General features: G+C 39.3%; 1 protein-coding gene across 1 annotated transcript in view; it reads left to right on the top strand.

Moving 5' to 3' along the window:
• TTN (titin) overlaps positions 1–25622 on the top strand; it is a 284130-nt gene that overhangs the window by 17292 nt on the left and 241216 nt on the right. The window contains exons 3-25 of the mRNA XM_064484940.1: positions 1506–1709; positions 3193–3480; positions 3959–4044; positions 4155–4399; positions 8293–8578; positions 8951–9103; positions 9750–9887; positions 11185–11316; positions 12609–12746; positions 13335–13472; positions 13954–14091; positions 17244–17537; positions 17648–17770; positions 18974–19255; positions 19514–19579; positions 20120–20378; positions 20592–20652; positions 20769–20984; positions 22034–22176; positions 23060–23265; positions 23823–24056; positions 24163–24407; positions 25324–25580. Coding sequence (XP_064341010.1) covers positions 1506–1709; positions 3193–3480; positions 3959–4044; positions 4155–4399; positions 8293–8578; positions 8951–9103; positions 9750–9887; positions 11185–11316; positions 12609–12746; positions 13335–13472; positions 13954–14091; positions 17244–17537; positions 17648–17770; positions 18974–19255; positions 19514–19579; positions 20120–20378; positions 20592–20652; positions 20769–20984; positions 22034–22176; positions 23060–23265; positions 23823–24056; positions 24163–24407; positions 25324–25580 — 4332 coding nt within the window. The remainder of the gene's footprint in view (positions 1–1505; positions 1710–3192; positions 3481–3958; positions 4045–4154; positions 4400–8292; positions 8579–8950; positions 9104–9749; positions 9888–11184; positions 11317–12608; positions 12747–13334; positions 13473–13953; positions 14092–17243; positions 17538–17647; positions 17771–18973; positions 19256–19513; positions 19580–20119; positions 20379–20591; positions 20653–20768; positions 20985–22033; positions 22177–23059; positions 23266–23822; positions 24057–24162; positions 24408–25323; positions 25581–25622) is intronic.

Below are 25622 nucleotides of genomic sequence, written 5' to 3'. Positions count from 1 at the left end.
ATAATTTCTGGGACCTGTCATCATGTAACATAGTAGGGGTAATCTATGAACTCTATTGTAAATAACCTCCAAATTAATCAATATTGTCTCCTTCAGTATTGTAACTGGTCATGTAAGATGATATGGATTAATTAAAAGACGATGTTTGATGCACCTCTATGGTGCATTGTTCCTCTTTTTTTTAATTTTATGGCTTATAATAAAGATATAAAATAAGATTTCCTTTTCTTTTCTCTTTCCTTTTGTTTTCTATTTTATGTATTGATCTTATTCATAACCGGATAACACTTTCACATTGCACAAACATCATGTAATCATTCTTCAGTTTCTACTGTACATGTATATAGAGACCAATTCAGTTCTTCTCATGCATGGCGAACTCTGACTCCCAAATAATTTACTTATTTATCTTGTAACACTCAGTAACTTCTGAACTGAGCAGAACACATAGGGCTTCAGCGGGAGTTTTGCCTGCTTGTGGAGTCGTGGAATTCAGTTTCCCCATAGCTTTTTGTTCCTTCACACTTTGTGCTAATAAATTCTTAGAAATATACCAATGAAAATATTTGACCCCATGAATTAGTCAAATAAACTCTTCATTTGGCCACGGTGGGAGACTGGCTAACATGAGGACAACGAAGGAAGCTTTCTCTTGCTTATCTTTACCTCCTGAGTTCGAGTCAGATTACCAGCCTTGAGGCCAAATCCAAAATAAACCAGGCCCTGAATTTACCTCATGCCTCCTGGAGGCAGGATTTTAGTCTACTTCAAACATCAAACCGTGTGCTTGTAGTCTTTAGCCCCACAATTCATGGTGGGCGAAGAGAACTTGGCTTTTCTACCTGCAAGTCCAAGTATCCCTGTTGTTCTGAAAGATGAGGTTTGGCTTCATGTCTGGTTGTATGAGAAGCTGCCCCTCCGCAGGATGGCATTTTTACTGGCTGCACATTTGAGAGGCAGGAGGGCTCAGGAAGTCAGTGTCCCTGTCCCCGCAGAGGAAGCCTAGAGACGAGTGTGTCCTCTTATGCTTGTTAGGTCAACCTGAGACCCTGTGCTGCTTTTGCTCCTCACTTGTTTTTGAAGAGGGTAACAGTCACACTTTATTCCGGTTTCCTTGGCTCTTCACTTTTATACTTCTCTTTCATGATTTTAATGATATCTATTAAATTGCATCAGATAGCACCCTGGGCAGGAGGGCAGGAGATGGAAATTCTTGTCCTTTGTGTGCCACTGCTAACTCAGGGACCTCAGAAAAATCATTAAGACTTTTTTGGCCTCAGTTTCCTCCCCTATAAAACGAAGGTGCTGGCCTCTACATGAACCCACAGTCTTCTCTCATGTGGGTCTGCACTTCGATCACACAGCTGTCAGATGTTCACTGTCATTAAAGAGCATTACACTCTGGGTAGCTTTTACAGTTTAAGACAAGGGAGTGAACATAATGGGACAGAGCAGAGGACCTGGCAGTGCCCCAAACCTAAAGATGAATTCTCTTTGCTCTCCAGGTTTCCCAGTTCCTGAGGTGAGCTGGTTTAGGGATGGCCAGGTGATTTCTTCTTCCACTCTGCCCGGCGTGCAGATCTCCTTTAGCGATGGCCGCGCTAGACTGACGATCCCCGCCGTGACTAAAGCCAACAGTGGACGATACTCCCTGAGAGCCACCAATGGATCTGGACAAGCAACTAGTACTGCTGAGCTTCTCGTGACAGGTAGGCTGGAGGGGACCAGTCTGTCCTCTGCACCCCTCCCCTAGACGGCATCTCCAGGACCTGGGGCGGGGGGTCCACAAAAGCTACTGAGCACAAGTAGATGCAGTGTGAGCCTAGAGAAGGGCCCGCTTGATGCTGAACTGACAGCAAAGTTGATGGTCTTGTGGAATTTAATTCTCCCCCTAAAAAAGGCTGAGAACCAGTTCCTCTGTACACATATTAACACTCAGAAGTTTATTAAGGAAATATTAAAAATCATGTTTCTGAGCAAGTAGAAAGGCTTGGAGCCTTGTCTACATGCCTACTAAGGAAATAGGTGTATCTCCAGGAATTCACACTTTAACCAGCACCTACATGATTCTAATGCTGGTGGTCCACAGACCACCCATTTAAGAAATACTGCTGTAGGCTATAAAGTTTAATAATTCTTCATTTACTTTCAATTTCTAAAAACACTACATGGTAAACCTACAGAGAAAAAGGCCAACGCTTTTGTGATTCAAATGAATGACACAGTTTTCCCAGAAAAGTTATCACCAATCTTCATGGTCTCTGTCACTTGTCTCCACCCTTTACTTCCTGGTAAGACACTAATACACAAAACATGGCATTACTTCACATAGTACCTAACAATATCTTTCATGAGCTGCATAATGTTACATGTGTTTATCCAATAAATTATACCTTCAGCACTATTCAATTATAGAGCTATTATTGACCTAAACAGATGGCGTATCAGGTGACATCAGGCATGAACTTTAACATAAATCCAGAAAGTTCAGAAATGGAAAATGCACAGGGTTGACAGCATCTGCTGTTGTTTATTGCTCAAAAACGTCAAAATTAATCCCATTCACACTTTGCATTTCATTTATAAAAAAATTTCTAACATAATTAACAAAAAAATCACTTTCTGTAGCATAACTAACATTAAATCTTGTCATTATTTGGATTAACATTTTAAATGCAAGTAAATATTTGGGTTATTTGAATACTGATCAAGTTGGAGATGATTTAGGATTTTTAAATTAAATTAAAATTTAATGATTCTCTGAGTCACAGGTGCACCCATCAAACCAGCCACTGGAATTCTTTTTAATGCAACTTACTGAAATATGTAAAGTTACCTTAACACATACTAATATAGTGCTAGATGTGAAGTTGGGAGGTACTGCTGGAAAGATTCTCTAGAAATGTTATAACAAGATCTGGGCTTTTTCTTGGAAGAAAAAAAAATGGTGGCCTAGAACTGCTGAACAAAACAAAACAAAACGGTGGCAGGGCTGCCATCTGCCATCTCCTGACTCCATTCTTGCTGTCATCTGATGGATGAACTGGGCTCAAGGACAGTCAAGGATGTTTGGTTCAGCAAGTAATCTGCAAGTCATTGCCTGATTTTGGAACCAGAGCGGTGGTTATTTAAAAATAGCCAGCTGGGAGCACCCTGGCTGGAGGTCCTGATTTTTTTCTCTTCCTACTGCAGCGGAGACAGCGCCACCCAATTTTGTTCAACGACTGCAAAGCATGACTGTGAGACAAGGAAGCCAAGTGCGACTCCAAGTGAGAGTGACTGGAATCCCTACACCTGTGGTGAAGTTCTACCGGGACGGAGCTGAAATCCAGAGCTCCCTTGATTTTCAAATTTCACAAGAAGGCGAGCTCTACAGCTTACTGATTGCAGAAGCATACCCCGAAGACTCCGGAACCTACTCAGTAAACGCCACCAATAGCGTTGGAAGAGCTACTTCCACTGCTGAATTACTGGTTCAAGGTACGTGCTGGACGTTGAGGAACAGGGAGGAGGGGCGAAGACTGATTTAGGACAAAGTGGGGCTCAGGGACCACCTGCCTCCCCTCTGCAGTCTGGGGATGCTGTGAGCTGAAATCAAAGCTGGCTTTTCAACATCCACGAAAAGTCTCTTGAGATTCTATGCAGGAGTTCAGAATCATTGAAACCATCTGTGTTTTTTAACCCCACTAAAAACTGGAAAGTATTTCAATTAAGTCATCTGTGTTTTCAAATTGTTGACAAATAATACTTTAAAAAAATTCTAAGTAAATTCGTATCTAGTAATAAATACTATCTATGTTTCAACCTAATTTATATTCATACAAAATCTAGAGCTTTCTGCATTTTTCTCCATTGGAACACCTAGAAAATCTTATTAACTTTGTAGTCAGAATGAACATAATCCCTTTAAATGGGTCCTTGTGCCCCCTCCTATATATTTCTCTTTCCCTTCCTACAGGTGAAGAAGTAGTACCCGCTAAAAAGACAAAGACAATTGTTTCGACTGCTCAGATTTCAGAAACACGACAAACCCGGATTGAAAAGGTTTTTTTTTGGTTTTGTTTTAATATATTGTCCATTTTTAAGCCTTTCAGATAGGTGCTTCACCAACTATTCCTCCTCAACATGGGCTTTTTTTTTTCCTTCTTTTACAGAAGATTGAAGCCCACTTTGATGCCAGATCAATTGCAACAGCTGAGATGGTCATAGATGGTGCCACTGGGCAACAGCTGCCACACAAAACACCTCCCAGGATACCTCCGAAGCCAAAGTCGAGGTCTCCCACACCACCATCCATTGCTGCCAAAGCACAGTTGGCTCGCCAGCAGTCACCATCGCCAATAAGACACTCCCCTTCCCCAGTCAGACACGTGCGGGCACCGACCCCATCTCCTGTCAGGTAAAGCCTTTTAAAAGAGATCAGGTCACTATGCATTTTTTGAATTAGGTTTAATCCAATAAGAAGAGAAATAGAAGTAAGCAGTCAGACATGTAGCATGTGATAAAGGCGGTAAACCTAGAATATACTGATTGATTTTCATAAATCCTCACTATCCACAGATATGTTAGAGAACTTTATAAACTTGGATTCTGAATTCTTATTTGTATACCATTTAATAAATATGTGATTTGGGGCCAAGAAAAAACATAGGGAAATGAGAAGAGCACAGAATTTAGGGTCAGAAGTCCTGCATTCAATCAGCTTGATCACTTGCTAAAATGTGATTTAGGAAATAATAATAATAAAATAGTTGCTAATATATATTGATCACTTTCTCTATGTCAGACATTTGATTGGCACTCTGTGGACATTATCTCGTTAAATATACACAGCAGCCTCTAAGAATTAGCATCCCTAATTTTATACATAGGTGACTGGAGCTAAAGAAGTTATATAATTTGCTTAAGGTCATTTGTAAATTATAGAGAATCACAGAATAATCTCAAGGTGTGTTGTGAGGATTCAGCGAGGTCATTAGTTGAAGGTACCTTGTAAATGTAAAATAGTTATACAGGTGTTCTCTGGCTCTGATATAATAAGGAAAACCTTGTAAGTGTTTTACATGTGCTTGTATTATTTTATCTAGAATATAAAATGGGTTTCTGTTGGGTTTCTAGGCTTAGTTAATATGAAAGTATTTTACAAAGTAAGCATCTATCATGAGGGCTCAGAAACTATATAGTCAAGTGTAAACTATCCATAGCAAATTTGAAACTTTGGATTTTGGCTTAACATGCTAAGGTTTTTTGTTTTTTTTTTTAATGCAGTAAACTGATAAAAGGGGAAAATTTGGAGTAAACAAAAAAATGTTTCTTGATCAGTTTAAATTAATTTTTAAATGTAGAAAAAGTTCCCCTGCCAAAAAAAATTTTAAAAGGATAATAAGTAGATAGTTCATCTAAAAAAAAGTAGATATTTCATCTCAAACTTACTGTGAAGTTACTATAATCAAAACAGTATGATTTGGTGAATGACAATGCATCAGAGGAGAAGAACAGAGTCCAGAAACAGATTCAACTATCCAGGAAATTCAGTTTTTAATCAAAGGGACCCTTCATTTCACTGGGGAAAAGGACATTTTGCTCGATGAAGAATGCAGGCCCGATTATCTCTCCGTTTGGGAGAAAACAAATAAAAACCCCCTCCTCAGAGCACTTACAAAATAAAGAGAAAATAAATATAAACCTCTACCTCACACCACTCAGTTTGACTAGAGAGCCACATTTCAAAAGATAAACAAAAAACGAGAACAAAATTGGTGAAAACATTTATAGGGAAGAGCGTTTAAAAATAGATTTACAGATTTCACTACATAAAAATCTATCTATGGCAAAAGGGAGGTCATTGCTAAACCAAAGAGTGCATTAGTGAAAAAGTTTTAAAGGTGCCTCTTCCTCAAGGTGCTTCATTGCCTCTGCTGTGAAAGTGTTGTAACAAACACGCAGCGGCTGCAGAGTGAGTGGTACAGGTCTGGCATCAGTGCGGAGCCCACACAGCTGCACATGTGATGTGGGGTGAGGCCCCCATAGGGAAGCCACATGAAAGCAGTAGAGCTGGAAGGAAATGCTTTCTACACTTATGAGAAGAACTAATACGCCAGGTGTATCAAAAAGCTTCCACAACTTAATTACTAAAGAAAAAAGTGAGCAACACAAATGAAAAAAAAATGGATAAAAGGCAAGCATTTCACACAAAGAGGCCATGTAAATACCCAACAGATACATGGAAAAATGCTAGATATTTTCCAATCTTGATTACATTGACCACCTAAAAAAGTAAAGATATTGGTCAACATTAATATGAAGCCTTGACCAAAAAGTTCGTCTAGCTATCAAATAAGAAAAGTGCTCTGTCTCTGGTTAACTCCAAGTTTGCACACTGTGAAATCACAAGGCAGGCCCAATGTGGTTTCTCAGGGCCTCACCATATTTTTAATCCAAGCCGAGGGTCATTTAGAATTATAGAGCTTCCCTGATTCTGTGGAGCATTGTGACTGTCTTAGAAGTTCTGAGAATTCGTTAGTAACCATCCCAGTTATTTAGCCTGCAAGATTTGCTTTAAAATAATTAAGAAATTAAAATACCAATATATGGAGAAAATAATGGTTATCCAAGATAAACAACTTCCTCAAGTGCTTCCTGGTTTAATCTTGATTTTTTTGTCATAGAGTAAGGCAAACATATTTCATTGAATAAGGTACATTGTATCTAGCTGCGACCAGGGGATTATTTTTTATTGTAAGAGCAGAAATAAGCACTTTAGTGACTCAAATTACATTGATTTTCACAGTTATGGGCTTCCCTGCAACCTGCTGCTGATCACTCAAGTCATGCTAATCATGTCTTTAATTCTGTTTGAATTAAACCCACTTTACTAGGGACAGCAAAAACAAGGCACACGTTGAAACTTGCAAGTACATGTTACTTTGCTTTTCTTCAATTGGTGTAAACCCTTTGTTATTCTAAACTAGTCTTTGTTAGAGTTCTAAGGCCGTCACTTTCAGAATAGAGCCATGTTCCCCTAGATGTCCTGTCAGCTGATTACAACTCCACTTACAAAACGTAAATTGATTTTCACCAAAAAACTGTTAAAGAAAATAAACATTTCTTCACGAATTTGGTTAATATTGTAATGTTGCACTGTTAAGTTACTCAGTAATTTAGAGCAGGTGTCAACTGCACCTTGAGCCCTAGTTAGAATAATTGTTTCATTTATGATCAGTGTATGTTAAATACCTTGTGCAGTGCCAGAATACATTTATAAACGTTTTCCTAGATACAGTAAACGCAGTGATAAGGCAGTACTGCCACCTAGAGGCAAAAGTGTAATAAGCCTTATCAAAAGAAATTAAGGAAAATTTTATCTTAAAATAGTTGACTAACCCATAGAATTATTACTGTAGCTCAGGAACTGTCTTTTTTGGCTATAAATGCCAGAATTTAGCACCCAGATTCTTCAACTGATGCTACTGCACTTTGGACACACATAAAAAGCAATGAAAACCATTTTGGAACAAACCACCTTATCTATTTAATCACAAGCTATTGAATCCTTAGGTTTCAAATTAGCCAGTTACCACAGCCTCTAGAAGGATATTTAACAGAAGTCCAGGGTATAATACAGTGATGATGAGGGTAAAATACAGAAGAAATTTTAAAGAGCAGTTCACCACACTTTGACAAGAACAAGTTTCCAAAGTGTGTTGCACAGCTTACACCCAGAAATGTTCCTCAAAGAGTAGTGAGAAAACCTGGAGATTTATAAGGCATATGGGCACAGTGAAGCCTGTGGGAAGTTCAGCAGGGAAATGAAAAAGGTTTGCCTTATTTAGCCTTGAGCTGCACAGGCGTTTAGATTACAGAAACTTTTCTTCCTTCAACACCTATTTGACATCCCTTCACCCCCCTGAATTGGGAGTACAGAGAAGTTTAGAGTTATGATTACTTTATTTGCTGTGTCCTTTCTTTGGCTGCATTTGAAGGAAGCACCTTCTGCTGTCTTGACTTTTCTGAATGCGAGAAAGTGGGGCAGGGGACAGAAATCTTTAGCTTAGAATTAAATCTAATTTTCTTACAGAATTACAAGCAGATGAGAATAAGGCTCACTGAGATTTAAAACAAATTACTTCCAAGTACATTATTTGCCCCTGCACAGGTTATTGAGCTACAGATTTTAAAACTCTGCCTTAAATTAAACACTTACAGGTTTTTCTTCCATTATTCAAATCTGATGACCCAGAGAGTTGGTTTTTTTGTCTCGGGGTTCTTTGACTTCTGCCATTTGGTTTTCAGGTCCGTGTCCCCAGCAGGGAGGATCTCCACGTCCCCCATCAGATCTGTTAGGTCTCCGTTACTCGCCCGAAAGACTCAGACGCCTACCGTGCCCCCAGGCCCCGAAGTTCCTCCGCCTTGGAAGCAGGAGGGCTACGTGGCCTCAGCTGAGGCTGAGATGAGAGAAACCACGGTGACAAGCGCTACTCAGATCAGGACGGAGGAGAGATGGGAAGGGAGATACGGGATGCAGGAGCAAGTGACCATCACCAGAGCGGCTGCCGCTGCCGCTGCCGGTGCTGCAGAGGTACTGCCAGAGCAGTCTTGTTTCCTTTTTCTTCCTTTCACGTTCTGCTTTCTCCTGTCAGAATCCTGCCGTGAAATGAGTCTGTATAGGTTGAAGGGGAAATGCACAGACGGATAAGAGCAGAACAGAAACTGAAGACCAGATTTGGCTTATGCTTTGTGAGGGCATTTCTAATTGGGACCAAGGCTCTAATCCGTGAGATTTTCATGACACACAGGTTTTAGCCAAACATACCGTATCTTTCTTGTCAGTGATAAATGCTTATGCATGTGTCTGTTTCACTCTAGGTAGCTTGGTTTCCAGCGTTCTTTTTGTATTTTCTACTGGGCGTGTCCTTCCCAAAAGTAATGGGCTTGTTTGTTGCCAATGCAGGTGAAGCAAGAAACTGACAAAAGTGCAGCTGTTGCGACCGTTGTTGCTGCTGTTGATATGGCCAGAGTGAGAGAACCAGTTATCAGCGCTGTAGAGCAGACTGCTCAGAGGACAATCACGACTGCTACCCACATCCAACCTGCTCAGGAACAGGTATGCATGGGGCCATCAAGACCGAGTTTTGCATGTGGAGGTCCCAGGTGGAACCAATGCTCAGATAGTTTTGAGGACAGCGCTGAGCCCATCCTCGCCTGGACTTTGATGAGTTTCTGAGCAGAGGGCAGTCTAAGGTACCAAAGGTGTTCAAGATACAGATGCCCCAAATACCCAGTTTATGTCAGGCAGGTAGGCAGGCAAGAGTTAGCTCTCAGAAAGTCAATACAGCAAGTTGGACGAAGGATCCACAGGGCACTTCTGAGATGAAACAGGCAGAGGGTAGCAGAGCAAGTCCACTGAACAAGAGGGTGTGTGCGTCCCGGGCTCAGTCTCTCCAGGAGCCAGGAGGGAAGCCATTATTTCAGGGCTGACATTACCTTCCTCTGAGCTTCCCCCAAAGACCTTTGCTTTTACTTTCCTCCAAACAAATGTGACACTTGATTCATAGCTGAAAGATGTGATAAATCTTAGATCATTTACCATCCTCACATTTGAATAGATTTTCTGTTATAGTTTAAAATCACTCTAGCTTTCCTCTTTATCCTCTCCTGTGTGACATTTCTGCCTTCATCCTGGTTTATTATTGTAACTTTTTATATAAGGTGCATTAAAGTATTTCTTTCCTTTCCCCTCTGAAAATCAGATCCAAAAGGAGGCAGAGAAGATGGCTGTCACTAAGGTAGTAGTGGCCGCCGATAAAGCCAAAGAACAAGAATTAAAATCAAGAACCAGAGAAGTAATGATGACAAAACAAGAGCAGGTGCATGTAACTCATGAACAGGTGAAGTCGGTTTTTGATACGAAATTATTGTTGTGATTACCAGTGTTGAGACAGATGATAATGTTTACCTTGAAGGGTGTTGTTTCATGGGCAACATGGTTGTTAGTGCACTAATAAAATCCCCTCTATCTCTGTAGTCCTGGGTGCTGGGTGCCAGAGTCCCTTACAGTCACTTAACGCTTCCCTTGTGGACACAAAAGGGATCTCTGTGAACACATGCTGGGAACTGAGACAGGGGTCGCATCTACACTGACTGGAGTTGCACTGACTAAACATGTGACTATGATGAAGGTAAAGCCAGGAGGGAGAGATGGATACGGAGGCAGGGACTGGGAAGAGTGGAAAGGAACTCTGAATACACATTGCTTTGAAACAGGCTTAGCAACTGTTTCCTGACTCCTTAGAAGAACATTTGAACATGGATTTGAAGGGAGATGGACAGCAGGTCCTTCCCAGATCGAATGACCAGAAAAAGCAAAAAAGGGCAGCCCCATGATGGGAGGCATTGAGGAACCCAACTGATAGGGTGGTTGGCCAGTGAAGCCAGTTGTCAGTTGGGTGGATTCAGAAGATAACTTTCAAGCCTCTTTTAACCCTGAGATCCTGAGTTTCAGTGATGATGCCTGAGGACAGCAAAGAGGCAAATGGGGGAAAACTGCCCCTCTCCCCCCATAGACACCATAGGTGTCCAGATCCAAACACAATATCTTTCGGGGGGGGTTAAGGATTTGGAAAACATTTTGCCTGGGATGTTTCTAAAACTTTTCTCCTTATATCTCAATTTTAGAAAAGTAAGTCTTGGTATTCCAAACCATCACAATATTGAGAAAAATTTTCGAAGCAACAATATACAATTGCAGATTATAAATTGTCTATGCTTGATTTTTCGTGTATAAAATTGAAGGGTCAGAAAATATTACTTCTAAAGTCTTCCACTCTAATACCTTATGCTTTAAGATCACCTTTAGATGACAGAGTGGTGCAGATAACATTGCCATATATCCATTGATAAAAATTGGAAGTCTTTTTAAAGAAGACTGCACTCTCCAAAGCAAACAGTGTTGAATCCAACTTTTTTTATTTAAGCAGCATAACTTATGATTCAGTTAAAGAAAGAGCATGGTCATATTAACAAAAATGAGATTATTTTATTTAGTGGTATCTCTGGAAAAAGGACTTCTTTTACTTCCTGTATGTTTAAATGTTTACTTCCTAAATGTTTATATTTAATAAACATTGTGTCACTTCCATTAGAGATCAAGTGACAGTAAGATGTTGTTTTTATCACTGATTTCAGATAAGAAAAGAAACTGAAAAAGCATTTGTACCAAAGGTAATAATTTCTACGACTAAAGCCAAAGAACAAGAAACTAGAATAACTGGAGAAATTACTACGAAACAAGAACAAAAACAAATAACTCAAGAAACAGTAAGTCCAATTTTATAAATACCTTGTAATTTGTTGACAAATATAGAATTCCAGCCAGCTACATGTACCCTCTGACCAAAACCTCTAAATGGAGGAGTCTTTTGTGCTTTTTCTTTTTGTTGTTTCTTTATGTCTACTGTTGAAACTCGTGATGGATATTCTGCTCTCATTGTACAATTTTCCGTTCAACTGATCAGTTTGGGGGAGATTGTCTGTCTACTTAGAATAGTGTGGGACACACGAGTGATGTGTCTAGAGCATACTTCAGTGGACGACAGACGTCACTCCAGCCCAGTTAGCCACTGGTAAAGTCAGTTTTTTCACACACAGCCTAAGCACTCAGTCACTTAGATTGTAACATACAAACTTTACATAGTGGTAAGACACATGTATACACCACACACACACACACACACACACACATCAGCCATGAACAGTCCAACCAAATACCGAGGGAAAGTGAGGAATTACTGGACATCAGGGATGACCAGGACTTCTTCAGAAAGTGCCCTAATTCCTAGTTGATAAACGGTGACCCAGAAGTGTTTGCTGCTTTGATACAAGAGAGCCAAGTTGGAACAACCTCAATGTCACCAAATCTATTTCTCTCCCATGTATGAAATCAAGCTTTAAAGGGTCGAGAAAGAGCCAACTTCTGAATTCTTTCATGTTCAAGTAGATTTTGGTGACCTTGAGGGTGTCCCAATTTGGCCAACCTCTCTTGATCTCAAGCTCCTTGCTGATCCCAGAGCTACTTTTTTTCTTTTAGTTGAGGTGTATTTGATTTACAGTGTTGTGTGAGTTTCTTAAAGAGGTCCAGCTCAGAACACTGTATGCTTAAAAAGTTGACCAGAGGCTGTTGGATAAAATTCCCTCTCCTTCCTGTGAATGAGAGATTTTGGATGGACAAGAAACCTACTTGGCATAATCAAGGCATAGAAATCCCTGTTGCCATTACAATGCTGGTGACTGGCAAGTTCCGTCTGACTAGAGCTTTCTAGCCATTTGCCAGTGGGCACTCACTCAGTTCTCTAATGTGTCAACATATCTCAGAGAGGAGACATTTTCAGTTTCTAGGACAATTTGCTAAGGGGCAGGTGGGCAGAAGAGAAACCCATTCCCCAGGAAGGCTAGTCTGGTTTTTAAACCCAACGGTATGCCCTTAAAATGGAACTGTGATACCTTCTCTCTCATCCTGAAGCATCCTGTATTCTCCTGAATGTGGCAAGGATATCTTGCCATTTCTTTTGTGCCTTTTGAAACTCAAATCTTGCTTTTACCCTGAAAATCAGATAATACAGAAAGCTGAGACAGCTGCTGAGTCCAGGGTGGTAGTTGCCACTGCAAAGCCCACAGAACTAGAAACAATTCTGGGAGCTCAAGAAGAAATTGCCACACAGCAAGATCAAATGCACATAACACACAAAAAGGTGATGACTTCCTGCTGGTGTGAAATTCACTCTTGTTTCATTCCGTTTGCAAGCCACCTACATTTTCATCCTGGGTCTTAATCATCACGTTTTCACCTCTCCCTCTTCTTATAAGTCAAACAAAAAACTTCAGAATCTCTCAGGACCTTTTTGCTACCTACTTAGCTTTCATTGCCACTTTCCTCCTAACTTTTGAGCATTCTTTGGGTTGTCACTAACACAGTATCACAACTCACTTTCATATTTAATATTTTTCTACTGAAGATGCCAGTGTATAAGTCAGTTGGTAAAATGCAAAAGTATGTGTGATTTCTGACTGTGCTGGCATTTCCCATAGATTATAATAAGAATAATGTGAGACTGAGAAATGCATCCTTTTATTGCTCATCGCATTATTTCTTTTAGATGGAACTTTTCTTATTGTTACCAATGAAACAGTATGGGTGATCAAAGCAACTCAAATGATTAAATGTCCTTGAGGAGGAAGAAATTTGCTTCCTTTCTCAGTTTTGACTTACATTTCTTTTATTCAAGGTGGTATGATACTTAATGACGATTTTTCTCATCTTTTTCTTGTCATATGACCAGATGATGAAAGAAACTAGGAAAACAGTGGTACCCAAAGTCATAGTTGCCACACCCAAAGTCAAAGAACAAGATTTAGTATCAAGAACTAGAGAAGGCATCACTACCAAAAGAGAACAAGTTCAAATAACTCAGGAAAAGGTGAATACAGATATTCAAAATGGGAAAAGTTTATCCTTAAACTAATTTCTAGTAAATCATTAACTACAATGTGGTATGAATTATTAATCTGTATTTTCCTTTTTGAATCTCCAACTAAAAGCAAAATGGTAATTGTGTGACTGCTTACCATTACTTTTATCTGCACACTTGATTTTCATCTGTAATGTTTGTAATTCACTTTATTCACCATCATCCTTTGCATGAAGATGAGCATCTTTAGCCTGATTTTTAAAAACAATATATGGAATCATCTGCAGATTTTTTTTTTGATATTTAACATGTCTGAGTTTTGTGATTCCCTGTCAGTACGTCCAAACACTGCCCAGTGAAAGTTAACTTCTTTTTTGTGGTTAACCCTGAATAACTTTGTCTTGCATCCCCACCAGGAGGGGGGAAGGGTCATACCATATGTGTCTGAAACCCTGTGCAATGTAAACCTTAATTTTACTGTAATAATCAGATGAGAAAGGAAGCTGAGGAAACTGCCTTGTCTACAATAGCAGTTACTACTGCTAAAGCCAAAGAGCAAGAAACAATACTGAGAACTAGAGAAGGAATGGCTACTAGACAAGAACAAATTCAAGTAACTCATGAAAAGGTGACTATTGCTGTTCCAAGTGTGAAATCCCCTGTTATAACACATTAATACCCAATCTCATGTGAAATCCCCTATTGTAATACATTAATCACCCAATCTCAGAGTTTCTTATGACCCTATTAACCAATTTGTTTTTAGATATACACTTGGAAACTAAAAAAAAACCCCAATTATTTATTATTGTTAATATTACTATGTATTACTTTCCCCACTGATCTCTTCACTATTATTTTCCACTTTTTATTATTGACATCTAGAAATTCTCTAGAAGTTGATGGTTAAAATTGCATGCAGGCTAATTTTTAAGATACTCCATACACATTTTTTTTAAAGTGTATAAGTAAAGAATGACTCTTACTGTCAAGAATATATATGTTTTGAGGGGGTGATAAATTCAGCATATTACATTATTCGAGAATGGACTCATTTCAGGAAATTATTCATAATTTTTATCATGTGAAACTTTTTTTTTCCTCCCTGTAAATATCAGATGAGAAAAGAAACTGAGAAAATTATAGTGCCTGCTGTAGTAGCTCCCACTAGAGCTGAACAAGATGCACTATTAAAATCTAGAGAAGAAATTACCCAACCAGAACAAATACACATAAGCCATGAAAAGGTTATTTGTAGCATCTATTGGTGGCTATGACAATTCCATGAAATAACCTACTTCCCATGACACTGTACCCCAAATTATCTATTTACCAAATTTTCATCTTTATTGCTGATATAGTATTTGGAAATTAGCAACTGAAGTTTTAAAAATTTTTTTAGTGTTATGACTGAGTCCTGTCTGTATTTCCCTCAGTGTTGTTTTATATCCTTACATCTTTGGGTTTTTTTCCTAAGACGTGATTTAAGATCAACTTTTTAAACATTTACCCAAGTCTAATATTGAATGGCATATCAGCCTTTTAGAAGTTCTCATTGATAAAAAATTCGAATATATATCATACTTTGTAAGTGATTATATTTGCACTTTTGTTTGTTCCAAATCACATAAATTTGAAGTTTTTTGCTGTTATAAACTAGCTAAGAATGGAAGCTGAGAAAATGTCTATACCCAAAGAAATAGTTACCACTGCAAAATCCACTGAACCAGCCACACTGCCAAGAACTAGAAAAGGATTTGCTGTTAGATAAGAACAAGTTCATCTTTTGGGGGAGGAGATGAAAACTGATGCGGTGGAGGTGAAAAGCATTGTTTCTTCCCATTCCATCATCAGCTCTCATAACTTTTCATCCCATCATGAGTCATCGTGCTCCTGCTATTCAATTTAACTGCTTAACTGGTCCGCAAAACGTGAGAGACATTTAGATTCCCGGGGGACGGGTTAGCATTTCTATTGTGAAACGCCAAATTAAATAACACTTTTCTTTGTGTCTCCTAAATTAATGCTTAGCATATGACTGGTACAAGTTGGGGTCTCCTAGTCCAATTCTTCTTCCTGATCATCTGGGTTCCAAAAATCTGAGGGATATTAGAGTCCACTAGGAGATAAAAGCAGCTGCCAGCGTAGAGGGCTCGTCACGCTTGTCCACCAAAAGAAGTACATGAATCCACCAGCAAATGTGTATAAATTGATACACAGTAACTCAGGAAAAAAATATATGGATGTTCCCCCAATTTAAAATACCCTACCATAATCAAGATTCTTTTTTGCATAAATTTTAAGAACGACCTTCATATATTTCAGCTGGCAAATGACAATTACTTTGAGCCTAAGTTTCCTCATTATTAAAATAAACAAAACTAAAACTCAACTTATTTCATAGACTGGTCAAAAGATTCAAATGAGATAGAATGTAAATGCAGTATTTCTACAAGCAAAGTAACATATATGTATAATCTGTTGAAGATGTTAACATTTAAAAACATCTGTAAAATTAAAATCAACTGATGGCCTATATGGTTTTAAAAAAGAAAACAAAAGAGATAAACAAACTTAACTTAGCTAAGCCTCACTTATATTTTGTAGTTTCCTCTAAGATGCAATCGAAAGGGAAGATAGTATTTGCAACCCTTCAAGGTAGATTAGATTGTGGCTTCCTAGAAGGAGAACTAGATGAAGCCTGTGATCACCAAAGGCCCAATTTCATCTCAAAAACACCTCATTTATATCTTAAATGGTTCAGAGGATAATTTAACAGATATGAAGATAGCATACTTGAAAAACATTTTAGATGCAATCTAGATTCTGTTCACAGCAGCAGCAAAGAAAACTGGGCATTAATAAAATAGTCCAGCATTCTTTTAAAGAGCGCCGATGCACACAGTGATGCGATTTTTGCAATACGTTGATAACATGTGAGCCACATCAACCGTTTTTTTAAAAGAGAAACTCCTTTGCAAACTGTTTGCGTCGATGATCATCAGATTCATGGAAATGAGAAAATATTTGTTTCCTTCTTCACTTTAACTTTCAGTAATAATGAAAGTGAATTGAGCTTCACTGTGAAAGGTTGTTCTCTTGAATCCAAAGATGATAACATTTTCATTTTCATCATAATATCTCCATTCATGTGCTTTAAGAAAGAGACTTCTAATAGATTACAAAATTTTTATCCCTAGGGAATTATAAGTAAATTAATATGTTCCCTGCATCTTCACAAGCTTTCATGTTATCTCAGATTGGCATGCAACTGTACGACTCTGTAGCAACTGATTTTTCTCGATAGGGCTATGACAGTATTTGAGTGAGTTTCTATCATCGCTGTCATTGCATTGACACCAGACTAAATGATCAGCAGTAAAAATAATCAGTGAAGATAACCAGCCCCAAAGTTCTGATTTCACAAGTGCTAACTGACTCTCTGCCATGGACAAAACACTAGACAAACTCAAAATCTCCTTACTGTTTCATAGATGTATAGTGTTATCCTATGTTGTGTTTATGAGATTTAATGTCTAATGCAACAAAGCAGGGATTTATAGAGTGTATCTAACTAGGTGTCTGTGCGTCATAATAATCAGTGAAATATTTAGTTCCTAAATGCAGTTTGGAGTCATGTTTCTGGAGACGTTAACATAGCTGTATAACATGGGTGCCTTCTGTCTGTCATCACTCATCTGTTCTTAACGACTATCCTGGGAGGAGCCCCAACCTGACTTTGACCTTACTGTGTATTAATTCTGGAAACCTTGTCTCCAGGTGGGCGTGGGGAAAAAGGCGGAAGCTGTAGCCACAGTGGTGGCTGCTGTAGACCAGGCCCGTGTTCGGGAGCCGAGAGAACCCGGGCATGTTGAAGAGTCACACGCTCAGCAGACCACTTTGGAGTATGGATACAAGGAGCACATTTCCGCCGCGAAGGTAGCTGAGCAGCCCCCGCGTCCAGCCTCCGAACCCCATGTTGTCCCTAAAGCAGTCAAGCCTAGAGTGATCCACGCTCCTTCTGAGACTCACATCACAACTACTGATCAAATGGGAATGCACATATCATCACAGGTGAGTCCGCCCCCTCCCCCAGGGTTGTTCACCCCACTCACGGGGACGCATGCTTAGCTGCCATGGTCCTGTGGTGAACAGCAGGGTCACTGAGTTTTGTTTCAATGCAGATCAAGAAAACTACAGATCTAACAAGTGAAAGATTAGTCCATGTGGATAAACGCCCCCGCACAGCAAGCCCTCACTTTACTGTTTCAAAAATTTCTGTTCCCAAGACAGAACACGGATATGAGGTAAGAAGTTAGAGCATGACGAAGAAATGTTAGGCTCAGAGGTGGGAAGCATCTCACGTGTGATGTAGAGTATCTTTGGCGTGGGCCAATGTGGGCCTCTTTTTCATGTGGTCTTTCTGCCTTCCTGGTGAACTTAGAAGCCCCTAAAATTTGGTTTCTGAAACTCACCCAGCCTGGTGAGCCTAGGGTAGCAGGTGATTTTCTTACACCTCTGAGAAGACACAAATTCATCCAGGCTTTTCTCTGTTTCACATTTCGTAAAAGGTGGTGTGTTACAAGTTCAGTTTTCCTTACGCTGGATGACATTGCAGAGTGACTTAAATGGGAATGGATATCAATAATCAAGCAGACATTGAGACATCATATGTTCATATACTCAGTGTAGCAAGATGGAGACGTGGTCCTGTGCGGTGGTTGGGCTGGAATCACATGGCTCTGCATTAGCATCCCTGGCTCTGCCCCTCAGCTCTGTCGTCAGGGGCAAGCGAATACATGGAAAAACTTTAGCAAGTGGACAGTGCCTCCTAGCCCTCAAAATTAGGCACAACTGTTTTTATTTTATACATCCAAGACATTGAATCACAACCTTGCATGTTTCAAAGAATTGTAAGGTCCATTTAAAACCTGTCTTTGAGATAGTCTCAAATTATTATTGAAACTAAGTAACCACAGACAGCATCAGAATACAAAGAGTCAGGAACCCTTTAAAGTATTTTTCTAAGTGTCTCCATTTACACCTTTCACACAGGTTTGTGGCTGAAGCCTAAATGTGCTATTTTGAAGTAGTTCTTAGGAATTAACCAAGTATTTTTAATAATTTCTTGATGTTTAATTTCTCACTGTAGTATTTTCCCATATGCCTTCACTGAGATGGTTAAGTGAAAATTCATAACCGAGCTTTGGAAGACCCCTCAGTCCCTTTATGATACGAGTATAAAATAAGAAACCCTCAAGACAACTCTTTAAGAAAGATATTTTCAAATATATTTTCCAAACTGGCAGGAATGACAGTGAGCTTTATAACTGGCTTATCGCTAGCTGACTTTTCATTAACTGTGAGAGCAACAGTGAGAACAATAAAAAAAAAAAAGGACCATATAGAAAATAGACTCTTGCCACAGGAAGGCTAGAGGCAAAGCGCTTCCTAGTGATGACTGGGATGGCGGTTAAGTATGTTTATTTTCTGACTCCGTTTCCATTTAGGCATCAATAGCCGGTAGCGCTATTGCCACATTACAAAAAGAGTTGTCAGCCACGTCTTCTGCTCAGAAGGTCACCAAATCTGTGAAGGCACCTACCGTGAAGCCTGCTGAGGCCCGAGTGAGAGCGGAGCCCACCCCTTCACCCCAGTTCCCCTTTGCTGACATACCAGAAACTTACAAGAGTCAGGCTGGCATCGAGGTGAAGAAGGAAGTAGGGGTGAGCATCACTGGGGCTGTGGTCCGTGAAGAGCGCTTGGAAGTACTGCAGGCTCGCGAAGCCAAGGTTGGTCCCTGGAGCCCCCGCCGTCTTATCCTTCCCTACAGAGCAGGGCCAGGCGCCTGCCAGTCTGTACTCCAGAAGTGGTCCACCAGGCGTCCTGCCTTTCTCCTTCACCATGCTCGCACTTCATGCTGTGGAGCGTGGTGTCAGTTGGAGCTCTTTTTTCTCAAATAATTCTTACAGTTTTACACGTGCTAAGAGTTTATGAGATTTCCCCTAACTTCGTGGACATTTTGTTAACATCCTTTGTAAAATTCGTAGGTGACAGAAACCGCAAGAGTCCCTGCACCGGTTGAAATCCCTGTTACTCCACCAACTTTAGTCTCGGTGAGTAAACAAATTGATTGTGTTTGAACCCTGTGCATGTCGGATCAGATAGTTTTAATATCTGCAATGATCAGTTTCTCAAACTGGAAAATGCCATTAGTGCATTTACAAATGTAAATTTTAAGACCATATACTACTTGGCAAGGAAAGGGGGACCAACTGAAGATTGCATGGGAAGCTTTGTTGAAGAGGCAGCATTTGCTGCTGAGACTTTAGGCTTGGTTGGGATTTGAATATGTGCAAATAACAGAGGATACAGAGTTGCCCCATTGTATGGTATTAATACATTTCCACCTTACAGACTTGAAAACACCTTATATTTATTTCAAACTGGGAATATTCCAATATCCAAGGGAATTTCTTTACTAGAAATCTTGATCTTAAAAAAAATCTTTTATAGAATCTTGATCTTAAAAAAAAAATTTTAATGACAATTAGAATTAGCAAGGTCAAGTCCCCACATTTGTTATTATATATATATATAGGGTTGATGAGTGAATATGCACACGTATCAATACTTCCTTTTTCTTGTCTCTTCAGGGCCTGAAAAACGTGACTGTTATAGAAGGTGAATCTGTCACCTTGGAGTGCCACATCTCTGGATACCCATCCCCCAAAGTGACATGGTACAGGGAAGACTACCAAATAGAAAGTTCCATTGATTTCCAGATAACCTTCCAGAGTGGAATTGCTCGTCTAATGATTCGTGAAGCCTTTGCAGAAGACAGCGGACGGTTTACTTGCACTGCCGTGAATGAGGCTGGGACCGTCAGCACATCCTGCTACCTAGCTGTGCAAGGTTAGTGGCCACACTCCTGCATCCTTCCGCACCTGCCATCACTCTTACCTGACACTTCTTTCCACAAGACGGTTTCTGCACACTTCGTCATGGAATCCCCTTTTAGAATTGAAGGGTAGATTATGGAGTCAATTTAACTGTCATGCTAAGCAGATGTCACTAAGGAAACAAACTAATGCCTTACTTACAAGAGAAACTTCTGTCTTCTTCCAGTGTCAGAAGAGTTTGAAAAGGAAACAACTGTGGCTGAGAAAATTACCACAGAAGAGAAACGGTAAAACATTTTTTTTGCTGATGAATTTTTGTTGTAGTAGTGTTTTGATTTTTCAGTCCCTAAACCATTGGCAAATTGTAGTGCAGAAGCTAATATGAAGGGAATTCTCTTCCCAGCTTTGTCGAGGCAAGAGATGTGGTGATGACTGATACTAGCATCACAGAGGAACAAGCAGGGCCTGGAGAACCAGCTGCTCCTTTCTTCATCACAAAACCAGTGGTCCAGAAACTGGTGGAAGGTGGGAGCATTGTCTTTGAATGCCAGGTTGGCGGCAATCCAAAGCCCCATGTCTACTGGAAAAAATCCGGTGTTCCTCTAACCACTGGATACAGGTATTTTGATGACTGAATCTGATAGAGTTCTCTGTGGTTTGTCTGATACATATATGAAGCCGAGGGAGAGAAGTAGAATCACTTACTCACCATCCCTCAAAGGTAGGCTCTTGCAATAAGGAGCCTTCATAGTGTGCTTAGGAGTATTTTCATGTCTTTGTACAAACTGTTAGTGAGAAATAAAGCAATGTGACGATAGCGGATGGAAGATAAATTTCTTCACAGTCTAGTTTGATTCATTTATAGTGCTAGTGAAATAGAGAAAATTTTGTGGATTTTTACACATAGGCACAACGTATTCTTCTAGAAAGAATCTGAAACAACTTTCAATTAAAATGCATAATAATTAAGTCACCAAAAGATAAAAGAAAAAGGGTCATGTAATGAAGAGGAAAGCTAGTTATACTTATACATGAAAACCTATGCTAATAAATTTGCTGCACCTGAGTATAAAGTTTAGCTTTGAATTTCCTGCAACTTAAACAGTCTAAAAATGTAGCTGTCATAGCTTAATGAGAAGAAATGTAGTATACCAAAGGCTTAATATCAAAATGTTTAAAGAAATGTATTGTTTTGATTATTCATTTGATCTTCACAGAAAAGTGAACAGAATAATGAACAAAGAGAAATATATAAGTGTTTAAATGACCTTATCATTTACTAATGTAAACACTGAGGCCCCTTATTTCCATATGGTTGATTCTAGGAGGGTTATGTTCTATTATTTATTTTAAAGAACATATGAATATTCTTTAAAATAAAAATTTTAACTTACATGGCCCTCATGACTCATGTCCATGAGTTTTCCTCAATTTTCAGACATTTGATAGTTACATTCTATGGTGGAACTTAGTCCCATGTTTAAGATCATTGAACTTTATTTTTTTAATTGAAGTACAGTCAGTTACAATGTGTCAATTTCTGGTGTACAGCATAATGTCCTAGTCATAGGATCATTGAATTTTATACTACAGATCCACATAAGGTTTATTTTACTCCCATAAGGGTGATTTAAGACTGAAATTTTTTGTTTGTTCATTTCCATAAAGATACAAAGTGAGTTACAACAAACAAACTGGTGAGTGCAGACTGGTAATTTCGATGACTTTTGCTGATGACGCTGGAGAATACACTATTGTTATTCGTAATAAGCACGGCGAAACTTCTGCATCTGCCTCCTTGCTTGAAGAATGTAAGTGCCACTCTGAATAGCTCCGTGTGCATGATAGGAATGGAAACTCAGGAAAGTAGCAGTGCTGCTCGATTGTCAAAAGACTTATTGCATCATTCTGGTTCTGATGCTGAGGCCCATCTCTGGGTGTAAATATTTCTAGGCATATCATGCCTTTGAAAATGCAGGGATTCTAAATCCAGTTGCCTTCCAGATTGAGGCAGTTAACATAAGTGAGTATAGTGAAACAGTGGCAAACTGGAGAGTACATGCCCTGCCTCAAGGGGGCAGCAGCTTCCTACCCCCACGTGCTGTCTCCAGCACGCACGTACCAGGCAGGCTCAGTGTTGCTAGAGCATGCCATTAAGTTTTAAAGAAAAGCTAGAAATCAGGATTTTCAATATTCGTAAATAATTTGGGAAAAAAGTGTGATAGCATTAGGCTAAAGGAAATGTGTCTATGGGTCTCCATATACCTTTGCTTAGATGTTCACATTTTTAGTGGAACATCCCATGCTGTGTCTCATTTGATCTGCACAAAATCCCTTAGAGAAAGTTAGGATATTATCCCCATTTAGCAGATAAAGTACTCGGGACCTGGAAAAACAAATGAATTACCAAAAGCCACCCAGCAAATTAGGAAGACCTCTAGGGTAGATCCCAAAGGACTGACTGCTAATACAAAATTCTTTCTACAATAATAATGGCTGCTTTGACTTGTTAATGTAAGTTTGTCTTTTGAAATTCAATGTAATAAGTATATATTTAGCACCTTGACAGTAAAATTTGGTAACTCTGGCTTTTGGTTATCAACTTTCTGTAATGTAAGATTTGCTTGAATGAACAGTGGCATGAAGGCTTTTTCATAAGAACATTAAAAGGTAACTTACGTTCGTAACTCCTAGCTGATTATGAGTCACTGATGAAGTCCCAGCAAGAAATGCTTTACCAGACACAAGTGACAGCATTTGTGCAAGAACCTAAAGTTGGAGAAATAGCACCTGGATTTATACGTTCTGAGTACGAAAAGGAGTATGAAAAAGAACAGGCCTTAATTAGGAAGAAAATGGCCAAAGATACTGTAATGGTCAGAACTTTTGTGGAAGACCAGGTGAGTATAACCATAATGACTAAGTGAATCATTTCATAAATTATGCTTTGCTCCCACAATGCCTCTCTTTTGTTTGATATTTTCATTTTCAAGTGATGGATCAGGGTTAAACTACCATAGGCAGGTCCAAGTTCATTGCTGAAGAGTTTCTTTAATCTTTATTGCATGTGGCACATCTGTCTTTAGAAATAGAGATTACATATATTCAGGCAAAAGACAAATACTAGCACCACCAAGTTCATTACTGCCAAGGTTCCTTCATCCATAAGGTGAATATTCAAATGTAACCCATCCTCTTTGAATACCATTGACCCAAGATGCCTCAGCATGAACTGACAAAGATGACTGTAATGCAGATTAAAAAACAAAACAGTGACCCATGTAATTGTCACTGAAAAACTAACAAAAAAGCAAAAACAAGCAAGCAAAGCCTTCTAGATTTTTTCTCTCAGTTGAAAATTTTAATCAAATCTTATCTCTGAGACTAACACTCTTAAAGAATTTCTATCAGTCAGGATATATCTTTTTAAAAAACTGTCATCTTTTTCACTCTGCAGGAATTCCACATTTCTTCCTTTGAAGAGAGACTTATTAAAGAAATTGAATACAGAATAATAAAGACTACATTAGAAGAACTTCTTGAAGAAGATGGAGAAGAAAAGATGGCAGTTGACATTTCTGAATCTGAAGCTGTGGAAGCAGGATTTGATTTAAGAGTCAAGAATTACAGAATTCTTGAAGGGATGGGCGTTACTTTTCATTGCAAGATGTCTGGGTATCCATTACCCAAGGTAAAATGCAAACATTCGTCAGACCTCTGTGTTACAGTAAAGACACTGATAGGTTATAGAATAACTATTTTATCTATATCTATTCACATATGCATGATATTTGCAGATTGCTTGGTACAAAGATGGCAAGCGCATTAGACATGGAGAGAGATACCAAATGGATTTTCTACAAGATGGCAGAGCTAGTCTGCGCATACCTGTTGTTCTTCCGGAAGATGAGGGCATCTATACCGCGTTTGCCAGCAATATTAAAGGAAATGCAATTTGCTCTGGGAAATTGTACGTGGAGCCTGCTGCACCATTTAGTGCCCCGACCTACATACCCACGCCAGAGCCCGTGAGCAGAATCAGGTAAGACTCCCGACAATTCAGCTTGATTAGTATTTGAATTGTTTAAAACACCAAATATCTCAGTAGCAAATTGCTGTTGTGTTGGCAGTGGGGGCCATGGGGGGGGGGCGGGAGAAACTGAAGGCTGAGATAGCACAGACATTCACCTTAGCCACACTGATGGTTGATTGCCAAGTTTTTCTTTCTTGCCCATACGTAAGATGAGCAAAGCATTTTCATTAGTGTGTTATTTGTTTTGCCAGTGCTATAGCTCATGTAATGAAAGCTATAAAGGTGTATTTAACACCTGATTTGACATAAATTATCTCTAATTTATACAATGACCCTGCAGTGTAGGAATTATTACTATTTTGGAAGAGGGAACACTGAGTCTCCATGATCCTATAAAAATTCCCTTGGTTCTCAGCCTGCCTGTGTGTTAGTGTCAGCACTTCAAATCTATTCCAAGCCAATCTGGCTGCAATGTATGGATAGGGTTTTGGTTATTTTTTTCAAATATAATTTCTGTGTTTTTCCTCTTCAGGGATAAAGAAGTTTATTTTTCTTTTTCCATAAATGTGTTCGTTTATTTATTTAACTGATCAATAGGTAGTGAGATATTTTGGTAGCCAAACCAAAAAGGTTTGGTGACTAATTAAATCCAGGTGGTGAGGGAAAGACAGTGTTAAGGACCATTCTAAGATTTTGAGGCCGGGCTCCTGGCTGGGTTGATCAACTGCTGACTGAGATTGATGGTATATAAACAGCACAGCTTTGGGGACAATAATAATGTATTCCGTTTTGGATCCAGTGAGGTTGAGATACCTTCTAATATGTACACAAAGTAAATTCTAAAATAACATGAAGAAAGAGGTTCATTTTGTTGCGTTTTTCTCTATACCTCTTGAAAAGATTCTGCTTTGCCTTTGTTTTTCAGATCCATCTCTCCACGTTCCGTGAGCAGGTCTCCAATACGCATGTCTCCTGCACGGATGTCCCCTGCACGGATGTCCCCTGCACGGATGTCCCCTGGACGGAGGTTGGAGGAAACAGATGAGTCACAACTTGAGAGACTGTATAAGCCAGTCTTTGTGTTGAAACCCGCTTCTTTCAAATGTTTAGAAGGGCAAACCGCCAGATTTGACTTAAAGGTTGTGGGTCGACCTATGCCCGAGACCTTCTGGTTTCATGATGGTAAGTATAAGTTTTTTCTCACAAATCATTAACACAAGATTA

Source organism: Camelus dromedarius, chromosome 4 (genome assembly GCF_036321535.1).
Source record: "Camelus dromedarius isolate mCamDro1 chromosome 4, mCamDro1.pat, whole genome shotgun sequence".
NCBI lineage: Eukaryota > Metazoa > Chordata > Mammalia > Artiodactyla > Camelidae > Camelus > Camelus dromedarius.
Note: the sequence above shows the minus strand (reverse complement) of the source record. Positions and strands in the feature narration are given on the sequence as shown.